Source organism: Bombus affinis, chromosome 6 (genome assembly GCF_024516045.1).
Source record: "Bombus affinis isolate iyBomAffi1 chromosome 6, iyBomAffi1.2, whole genome shotgun sequence".
In the NCBI taxonomy this organism is placed as follows: domain Eukaryota; kingdom Metazoa; phylum Arthropoda; class Insecta; order Hymenoptera; family Apidae; genus Bombus; species Bombus affinis.
Window position 1 is genome coordinate 977,824 of NC_066349.1, and position 11,380 is coordinate 989,203.

At 27.3% G+C, this 11,380-nt stretch overlaps 1 protein-coding gene and 1 long non-coding RNA gene across 4 annotated transcripts in view; one reads left to right on the forward strand and one right to left on the reverse strand.

Moving 5' to 3' along the window:
- Window positions 1-10,903, forward strand: part of LOC126917229 (eIF-2-alpha kinase GCN2) — a 27,708-nt gene extending 16,805 nt beyond the window's left edge. For 2 of the 3 annotated variants that reach the window (XM_050723885.1, XM_050723887.1), the window contains 11 exons: window positions 352-589; window positions 689-984; window positions 1,553-1,927; window positions 2,715-3,230; window positions 3,750-3,913; window positions 4,424-4,857; window positions 5,374-5,650; window positions 5,716-6,229; window positions 6,690-7,172; window positions 7,349-8,235; window positions 10,658-10,903. In XM_050723885.1, the coding sequence (XP_050579842.1) occupies window positions 352-589; window positions 689-984; window positions 1,553-1,927; window positions 2,715-3,230; window positions 3,750-3,913; window positions 4,424-4,857; window positions 5,374-5,650; window positions 5,716-6,229; window positions 6,690-7,172; window positions 7,349-8,235; window positions 10,658-10,784 (4,311 nt within the window). In that variant the 3' untranslated portion in view covers window positions 10,785-10,903. The remainder of the gene's footprint in view (window positions 1-351; window positions 590-688; window positions 985-1,552; window positions 1,928-2,714; window positions 3,231-3,749; window positions 3,914-4,423; window positions 4,858-5,373; window positions 5,651-5,715; window positions 6,230-6,689; window positions 7,173-7,348; window positions 8,236-10,657) is intronic. The other variant, XM_050723886.1, reaches the window with a different exon arrangement.
- Window positions 10,621-11,379, reverse strand: LOC126917296 (uncharacterized). Its single transcript, XR_007710908.1, has 2 exons — window positions 11,256-11,379; window positions 10,621-10,962 (listed from the first exon to the last, which is right to left on the reverse strand). It is a non-coding gene; the product is annotated as an uncharacterized LOC126917296 (long non-coding RNA).
- Window position 11,380: the final 1 nt, after the last annotated feature.

Below are 11,380 nucleotides of genomic sequence, written 5' to 3' on the forward strand. Positions count from 1 at the left end.
GACGGTCTCGCTGTAAATGGTAATTTTAATAATAATTATATTCGCCAATTTATAAAAAAATCTATAAATTTTCATTGAAAAAAACTTCATTTAATTCGCCAATTTATAAAAAAATCTATAAATTTTCATTGAAAAAAACTTATTTCGATAATACTGCAATTACAATTATTTTAATTAATAAACATGGCAAGTCAAACATCCTTTTACCTTTCTCGTTTTTAATGTTTAAATTACAATTTCTGTAGGCTACTATTATTCTACAAATATAATTGTTCTAATCATATTATTATTGATCATTTCAAAAATATATCTGTTTTAATTCAGATATTGTATCTACAAAAATAATTGCAGGTATTGCAGGATGAAATCCAAAAAAGGCAAGAAGCTTTAAAAGCTGAACTTCGTAATCGGAAAGAATCTATTCGCTTATATTGTGATCGATCAAATAATCCTTCTCAATCAATACCATCATCTCCGCAAGAGAGATCACGGATTTATTCTCGAAGAAGATGTGCTAGTAGTTCTGAAAGTTCTGACGGTTTTCTATGCGAACATAGGGGCACAAAATTATTACACTTTGATCATAAAGGTATATATTTTGGTAGATAACTTTAGTCTGTTGTCTCAAACTTGTGTATTAAAAAAATAATTCAATTTTACTAATTTTTATAACGTATAATAATTATAGGTGAAAGACAAGTGTACAGAGCAAAATGCATGGGTCATAGTACTAAGGGATCGGTCGTTTATGCAGGTGTGGATATGACAACTGGAGAATTGTTTGCAATTAGTGAATGGACATTAAAAGTAAATAATAAAATTGAAGAAAATAATATTCAACATATCATGAAACAAGTAGGAAGTTTAGAACAAGAAGTAAATCATTTACATAAATTACATCATCCAAATCTTGTACATTATTTAAATATGAAGTATCTGCAGGAGGAAGATGATGTACTTATTTATGTTCTTCAAGAATTTGTGGTAGGTATGATGAAATTTAGTTATAATTCAGACCAAAGATACAATATTTGTAATTATAATTATTTGAATTAATTTTTCTAAAAGTGAATAAATTGAAGAACTATGTAAAATATAAGGGACTTCGTAAAATTCGTACAAAGCGGGTTCGTGTAACATCACACTCATAGTCCATATACATAATACATGTGGTTCGTATCATATAAAGCTATTTCCTATAACGTGGAACCTATCCCTTGCGTTATGCGGAGGCCCACTGTATCGTATGAAATATATTTCCTGAAATAAGTTTCACTAATTAAGTTAAATAACTTAAATTTTATACGTTTAAATAAACTTTACTCTACAGCTATCTTAACATTTCAATATTTATGATAAGGTTCATTTATTTCGAAAAAATTACAAAATCTGTAAATACAAATACATACATATATTTTCTAATAATAGCAACTTTTATATAACATAATTTGATCGTTCCAATAATATGAATTGATTTAATTTTTATGACTTAATTTTTTAAAGAACTAAAGTTTCATGTATGCTATCATATATGTTAATTATCGGATTTTAGATAGGTACGAGTTGCTCCTTTTTTTTACTGGAAAATATCGCAGTAGACATCGATTTCCTGCGATATTTGGCAACTGGCATCCTTTCTGCTTTAAGATATCTTCATGAGAATAATGTTGTCCACAAAGATCTACGTGATACCAGTATCTATATTGATAACACAGGAGTAGTTAGATTATCAGATTATTCTTTAAATAAAAGATTGTCTGATATTTATCAGACATGTACAATAATCAAGCCTGAACCAGATTTTCCGAGTGTACAAGGCAGAGGTGGAAAAAAGGCAGATATCTACCGTTTTGGTGTTCTTATGTTTTCTTTATTAAAAGGAATCATAGTTTCTGGAGATAAAATTGATCCAACAAAAATTGTACAGGTGTGTTTCTCTACATACAGAATACAAATAATCTGAATATTTAATATAAAATAAAAATTAAAATAAAAAAGAAAATTTAATATAGCTAAATATACAACATATAGAAAGAAATTATTATAATAAAAAATATTTGAGGGTAACCAAAAAGACCTAATTTATTAAATATGATAATATTTATTGTACTCTAGACTACATGTTTATTACACGGACGTTATTTGGCATACTTTACAATTTAAATGTAGAGACCTATGCCTTTATTTAGTAAACATACAATCAATTTCACTTTACTATTTAGTAATAAAGCTTTATGAATGTGAAATGCAGACGTTTGCTAATAAGTAATTATGCATTTTATTTCAGTAAAATTTTAAATAAAAGGTTTAAATAAGAAATTACATATTAACAGATTCTTTATTTATTCTACGCTTCAACTTTAACAAAAATTGATAATATCATGTATTTATATGATGTATATGACATATGCATGTAGTTAAAAAATTCCTATTACCTCTGTTTAGTTAATTCGAATAATAATCAAATGATCTTAGATATAAAATACTAGTTATATTATTTTGTCTTCAGACTTGAATTTGTTCATTATGTACATTTTGTAAACAATATAATTTCCACTGCACGTCTATAAATAACCAAATTAAATACTAATTTAAAGCAAATGATTTCTATCTAAATATAATTAATTTAAATAAATATTTAAGTAAGAAGAAACAAATGAATCACATTTTACTAATTTCTTCTCATAAAGGAATCAATTTTTTAATTGTTTTAGCTTGATCTTCAAGATTTCTTATTAATGTGCCTTATCAATGATGAAAGAAAACGTTGGTCAGCTGAACAACTGTTACAACATTCGTTTATAAAGGCGCCTTTAACCCATGCATTATCGCCCCCAAAAGTACCACGGAGAGATGAACAAGAAAATCATGAACCAGAAGAACCAGATACAGATATTAGACAATATGTACCTTCATTAGGAGGTCATTCAAGAATTACAAATGAATTCGAAATTCTTGAATGGCTTGGTAGAGGTGCTTTCGGCGATGTTCTAAAAGTGAAAAATAAGTTAGATGGTGGAATTTATGCTATTAAAAGGATAGAATTGAACCCAAAAAATAAACAACTTCACAAAAAAATTACCAGAGAGGTGAAATTGTTATCACGGATGAATCATGAAAATGTAGTACGATATTACAATTCATGGATAGAAAGTGCTATAATAACTGATGCAGTAGAAGAACATACATCTATGACATTTTCTGAAAAAAAGAGACCAGAGCTGCTTAATGTAATTGTTATATCTATATTATTTTATTACTTAATTTTTTTAATTTCAGGATTCCTAGATATTTGAATTTGAAATTTAGTCGTTAAATTTTATTTTATTTTCTACTTGTTTTCCTAAACATTGCGATAGTCTGTATTTGTTTCATTTTTGAATAGTAATATAATATTTAAGATTTTAACTTAAGATTTTTAGTAACTAATTTCTTAACTTGTAGTGTGTTACATACCATGTAATGATTTATATGAAGCTACTTTTATATTAATATTAGATTGCCCCAAAAGTTTCTTTCGTTTTATAAGGAAATAATTCTGTTGTTCTATTCTAACAAAATGGATCACACATAATTTAATAAAATAAATATTTTATAAAACAAAAGATGTTGCGCATTTATTATTTCCTTATAAAACAAAAGAAACTTTTGGGACAACCTAATAATTAATTTTGATATCAGATGCGATTGTTGATTAGTCATGATAATTTCGTGAATAATTTTTCCTTTAATCTATAATTATTTTTTAGCATTTAATAACGGATGATATTGAAAAATTAGCACCACCAATACACGAAGTTGAATGGAATGTTTCATACAAATCTCGAACAAATACAACACTTCCAGCTGACAGCGATGAGGATAACAGTGATGCGTCCAGTGACACTGACAGTGATGAAGATTGTGCGTTTTTGTAAGAGATTCATTTTTGAAATGATGATTTATAGGTGACATATCTTTATATTACAAAAATACTTTCTCGTAAAAATAAATCATGAATTTGGAAATATATAAAAATTAAAATTACATACATTTTATTCTAAAGCAAAAATATTAGTGACAGAGTTGTTTACATTCAAGAAATAGATTATTTTTTTAATAGATATATAAATAGGTATGAAATTTACGTATCAAATGTTAAAAATCTAAAATTAACAAACAAATTAACAATTAATTTCCATTCAATTATACATTCCAGAATTTAGAAAGCATACAATAATTTATTACTTTATATAATTAATTTATTAGAATAAAAAAAATGAGAAAATTATGTGTAATTGAATATACTTTAAAGTATAGAATAAGATATGTAATTTTTGTCCATAGGAACTTAAAAATTAAACATATTAAAGTATATATACATATATAATTTATATTAATTGAATCTTATGTTGTTACGAGTAATTTGTAACAAATTTTCCAGAATGCAGAATCTTCTGAGAATGGATTCTTCCGATAGCATAGAATTTGTAGGAGATACAAACTATCAAGCATCTGCATCAAATATAAAAAGTGATGAAAATGGGGATATAAATGAATCAAAAGAAACAGTCAGAGAAATTCAATTTATGTATATTCAAATGGAATTCTGTGAAAAGAGCACTCTTCGGACAGCAATTGATAATGGAGTTTATGAAGATCAAGAAAGAGTGTGGAGATTATTTCGAGAAATTGTGGAAGGTCTAGCACATATTCACCAACAAGGAATGATACATAGAGATCTAAAACCAGTAAATATATTTTTGGATAGTAATGACCATGTAAAGATCGGAGATTTTGGTTTAGCAACTACAAATATACTTTCATCCTTTGTACAAACAATGGAAACTGATAAAGAATCTCAAGGTTTCGAAAAAGGTAAATATCTTCACAGCAACGATATTTATGTACTATTATTCTATAGGTATTTTCCCGTATATACAGAGTGTTTGGCTACAAGTGTAAAAATATTTAAGGGGCGATTCTTGAAGCTAAAATAAGATGAAAATCAAAAATAAAAGAATTGTGTTTCCAGCTTTGCTTTTTATAATAGGCAGGTATAATGTTTAATCTACGATGTTCCTTACATAACGTCGCGCAGCGTGGTTTACACAGTTTACAAATCCTCTTCTCTACGACTTGTACGAGGTAAGCTGCTGCCCATGTATCGTTCAATTTGATGGCTGATCTACTTTATCTTCGTGTAAGGAGGTTTGCTCGCGCACAGGGATATTTCGGCTAATTTTTAATTGTTAATAACTAAAAACAAAGCTTAAAACGTAATTTTTTTATTCTTGATTTTCATCTTATTTTAGCTTTAAGAATCGCCCCTTAAATTTTTTTACACCTGTAGTCGAACACTCTATATATAATGTATTATGTAATATATTTCAGGGATTAGTTTTGGCACAGAAGATGTTGGATCTCTTACAGGACAAGTAGGCACAGCTCTTTATGTAGCTCCAGAACTTACAACAAAAGCAGCAAAAGCTATTTACAATCAAAAAGTTGATATTTATAGTCTTGGAATAATATTGTTTGAAATGTGTTATAAACCTCTAACTACAGGAATGGAACGAATTAAAGTTTTGCTTAATTTACGATCGAAAGAAATTATACTTCCATCAGAAATACAACAAACTGATATGTCACGACAAATTCATATCTTACGGCATGTAGTACAGATTAAAATAAATTAATTTAAAATACGTGTTAATTAATTTTTGGTTATTACAGGTGGTTATTAAATCATGATCCTAGTCAACGGCCCACTGCTCAAGAACTCCTTTCTTCGGAATATTTGCCTCCTGCACGACTTGAAGAGACGGAATTGCAAGAAATGATTCGGCGCACTCTTTCGAATAATCAAAGCAAAGCATATAAATATTTGATTTCGTGCTGTTTTACACAGGAAGTTAGTCCTGCAGACGATATTACATACGATATGAATTTACCTAGTAGGGGACATATTAACTTTATTGCTTGGAGAAAACATCAAGAAGGAGTTAAAAGCAAAGTAATCGAAGTTTTTCAAAGACATGGTGGTGTTTACTTAGGAACTCCTCTATTGATACCAAAATCGCATCAATTCTGTAGCTTTTCAACTTCCAGTGTGAAATTAATGACTCGTAATGGAAACATTGTTTGTATCCCTCATGATTTACGCGCTGCGTTTGCAAGATACATAGTATGGAATAATGTACCACATATTAGAAGATATGCAATTGAAAGAGTCTTTAGAGAAAAAAAGGTATGATTTTACTAAACAGTCTATATCATCTTAAAATTACTCTATTAATACGAGATAAAAAAATAATAAAATTTAATGTTTTAAAAATCAACAAATAATTAAAATAACTATATAATGTTGAAAATTAATAGGGAAGAAAAACAATCAGCACAGGTACATAGCTAAGCTCTTAGAATGGTAATTTATTATTTTGATAACAATTAAGTAAATCTAATATCTAAATACCTTAACTTTTAAATAAAGACTAGTATGAGTTCCTACAGTAAATATTTTGTAATTTCTGCTAGACAAAATTCTATGATTACAGTTTTATGTTTATCTATTATTTTAAAAAATTAAAAAAATATATGTTTATTTCTTATTGTATTCTAAAAGCAATTAAGGAATAAAGCATTGATTTTTTTAAGTACTTAAATATTATATAAATTAGCAAAGTTTCTATATTTCATATTATTTTTAGGTACTTGGCTTTCATCCCAGAGAACTTTACGAATGCGCATTTGATATAATAGATCCTATGCCTGATAATCTTCTAATGGAAGGTGAATTAATATACATTGTCTGGGAAATCATCAATGAATTACCTCCATTGCAAGAACGAAATTTTACTATTCGTTTGAACCATACCTCTTTACTACAAGCTGTATTAATGTATTGTGGAGTAGATAAAGAAAAATATCAAGATATTTATTCAATCCTTCGAGATGCACGTGATGGAAAATTTACAAAGTTTCAAATACAGACGCATTTAATAAGTTTATGTTTGACTGATCAGGCTATGGAAACATTATTCAACTTGTTCGAAACGGAAAGTTCTGTTGCTAAAATTCATAGTGTTTTAAAAACAATTACACGAAGAAAAGGAGATGCTGCTGCTTTAGCTAGAGAAGGATTGAAGGAAATTGAGATAGTTATGGAAAATATTGAAACACTTGGAGTAAAGGTAAAAACTGTACTATATTAATAAAATCATATTTAAAATATAACTAAAACAATTATTTGTAATTAAAGAAGTTTCTTTTGTTATATATATCATCTTATAGTTTTTATTCTAAAGGTAAACATACAAATATTATATAAAGCTGTAATAAAATTTGAATTCTTTCTCTTTTTTAACAGTGGCCTGTACTGGTTGTACCTCTTCTAGTACACAATATAAATCAACATAGTGGTATAATTTATCAAATTACTTACGAAGTTAAGCGGCGTAAAAAGAAAGGTGGAGAAGAAGTAATAGCAGCAGGAGGTCGTTACGATAAAATGCTTTCTTCCTTTAAAAAAATTCTTGAACGTACAGGAATGGCCAGTAAAGAAATTAAACAATATGGCGCTGGAATTAGTATCTCGCTAGAAAAACTTGTTTCTGCAGTCTCAGAAACTTCAGAATCTTTAGAATTCAGATACGGTATCGACGTTGCCATTTCTTGTATGGGCAATCATCATCGAGAAAAGGAGATGATCGATCTCTTAAAAGAATTATGGAGTCTTGGACTCAAAGTTACAATTTTAAATCTAGTTTCCCTTGAAGAAATCCTTGAATATTGTCGAGAAAACTCTATCAGTCACGTTATTCTTTTAAAAACCGGAGAAAAAGGGAACATAAGAATTCAAAGTTGGGAACGTGACAGGTATCAAGAAAAAAGAATGAGTAATCAAGAAGTTGGAGAATTTTTTCAAAGATTAGATAATTCGATACCTGTTCTAAATAGATCTGAAAGCAAAACAGTAACAAATGATTGTTTTTTGAGTAATAACAATCCAGTTAATGTCAATATTAATTTTATATTATCCGAAAGAGACAAACTTTCTGGTAGTTCTAGAAGAAGTCTAAAAAATTCTATGGTTGCACAGATGTCTACATATTTCCAGAGGATTTCACATAAAATTCCAATTGAAATATTTGCATTATTTTTAGAAATGAGTGTTATAAGAACAATAATAAGTTTCTTAGAAATTGATGAAGAAGACCAAGATTTTCTAAAAAGTATACAAATTATCATAGACAAGTAAGTTGTTGTTACTATTTATTAATTATTTATTTATAAAATCATATTAAGAAATTAAATTTAAAAAATTAATGATCCTTAATTTGGTAAAATTTTATTTAAATGCTATAAATTAAATTCTGTTTGTGTATCTGTATATAAGAAAAAGATATTATGTATAATAGAATAGAATTTCTGAATTTATTATAGCACAAATTTACAATAATATTTTTAACCCTTTGCCGTTGGATTTCGCTATAGTAACGTTATTTAAAATCTGTCTTCAAAGTCGGATGGCGTCACTATAGCGACATAATCTTTTTCTGTGAAGAAAATAGGTATATTGAAGAGATATTGTAAATATTTATTATTTTTTGCCATCTCTTTTTAAGTATTTCTAAGAAATCTTGCAATTTAGTTTTTAAAAATAATTTCATTTGGATATCCAGTACATTTTTGTATTGAAGAAACAATTTGTAATCAATCTTGTGTACTAAGGAAGGTAATTCAGAGATATTCTCTGATATTCTATGTGCAAGATTATAATATTTGATGTTAAATGTATTTTATCAGTATAATTCTATTCCTAAAATGATTCCTAAAAATGACAAAGAAGCATAATAATGATTTTCATACTATTGGAAGTGATGATGGCTTTGAATTTGAAATGTATGATAAAAATATGAATATTTCTAATGTAAATAATGATAGTGAAACTAGTGACAGTAATATAATTTCTGTCAAAAAATGAAAAATAATAAAGGCTGAAAGTTGTGATGAAGATGGTGAAAATAATAGAGAGGAGCATGCAGAAGAAATAGAAGATTTAAGTGAAAGTGATGAATATTACAGAATATTAAGACAATTTGCCATTTACTTTTGATTTTAAATCTTCTCCACGAACAGTAGAAGCACAAGTATCACAGAGTATAAAAAAACTATTGGATTTTTTAAAGTATATTTTATTAATATATTAATAAAGAATATAGTACAAGAGATAAATAAGTATGCAAAAAAGAAGATAAGTGAAAAGCAACTGTCCAAAAATCAATTTGGTATTCGTGGGTGGATGGGACATAAAAAATGTATAACTTATGTTGGTGTAATCTTAATATGGAAACAGTGCCATTTGCAAGTATATCAAAGTACTGATCAATCTATTCAGACATCTTCATAAAAGACAAATTCTCTCAAATTTTTTGGACATTACATCTATACATCAATCTTTCACAAGGCAAAAATTTGAGAATCTCTACTTAAGAGACATACAATTTTCTACAATATATCAACACAAATTTTGCAGAACATACCTGGTAAAGGTATTTGTGTAAATGAATCTGTAGTAAAATTTAAAGAGAAAATAACCTTTGTAACATACAATCCAAACAAACATACTAATTGGAATATTAATGCGAATTTACGTATTAACGGATGTGGAGATTGGTTATGTTCATTCAATCTTACCCTATTATAATAATTTGTTAATTAAGAAGCCGCTCAAACTAGGACTTCCGGTTAATTCTCGAATTACATTGACGTTGGTTAAAAAAATACTGATTAACATTCCAAATGTTGAAGGAACTGTGAAGAACTTAAATTTTTGGGAAAGTCTACTGTGGCATATAAGAGAAATAATACATTCCTCTGCGTGAAAGCGCAAACAAGTTGTAGAAGAAACAAGAAATTGCCAAAGAAACATATGTTGTGATGATACAATAGGTATAACAAGGCCTATTATCGCTATAAATTATATGAAAAAAATACGAGCAGTAGATCGCGCTGACCAATATGCACCAACGTACTATTTCCTCAAGAAATCGTTATTTTTTGGGGGATATGGAAATGTACATTATCAAATCGTATGTAATATATAAAGCCATAAAATAAAATAACCACAAAAAAAAACTAACACGTACAAAATTTATAAAACTGCTAATTGCAAATTAGTAGAATTATTAGAAATACAATTAATAGAAAATCTTCAGCAAGGCCGTGCATCTAGAACGCAACTTTCAATCTCACATGCAGAAATTAAATTAAATAATACACTCCATATACTTCATTCAGGAAGTAAACAAGATTGTGCAGTAAGTTCGATCAGAAGAGTCCCAGGAGGAAAATGAGAAACATGCACCTGTTGTGGTACTTGTGCTCGGAAACTCCATATCGGTGATTATTTTAACAAATATCACTGATTAACTTCTCTGATTTAACAAATATTACTTTACAAAATTAAAATTTTTTAATTTTTGTACACTATAAGTAATATGCAATAAAATATACTTGTCCCAAAATAATTTTTTTATGTCAAAAGTGACATTAAATATAAACTTCAATTAATTGATAATACCACCAGAAAAATATGCCGGCTGCAAAGGGTTAATACCTATTTAAAATTAATTTACAGATTTTTGTTAACAAAAATTTTTGTCTGCTCTTTTAGACATCCAAGGCATAAAAAGTACATAAAGGAGATATGTGAAGAAATGCAAGAAGTAAGGAAAGAGAAACTAAGACCTGTATTAATATTATATAGTTTAATCAATAATCAATATATGACTCTCTTATAAACTAAATTTTTTTACACAAAACATAAACATATGAAGATGAAATGTCATAGACAGAGAAATATGTAACTAAAGTTACAAACTGATTTTTAATAAAATAAATCGTTCTTTTTTTACATTCATTCATTTTTCTGAATTTTTTTATTTCTGTAGACCTTTCTTTGTCTTCCTTTCAATAAAGCTGCAATGAAAGAAAGTAAGATAAATATAAATATTTTAAATACATACGAATATAATTGTTTATATCTTCAATTTTATATGCTATTATAATTATACAATGTAATTAAGAATATTTTCATTTTAATTACTGAAAAAATTGAAATAGAGGAAGGTGTTATAAAAAAATATTTGAGAATAAACTTGGTTATAATTCATTCTATGATAACTAACTTTCTTCTCTATTTTTATTATTACAAAAATTATTTAAAATTTTCCATTCATTGTAAGTAAATATATATGTACATATATACTTACATATTATACAGACATGAGTAAAGCTCTGTATAATATGTATAAGCATATCTTTTCACGAAAATTATAGGTTATGCTCTAAAACAATATAATACGTAATATTACATGTAATAAACGTAATAAGTAAT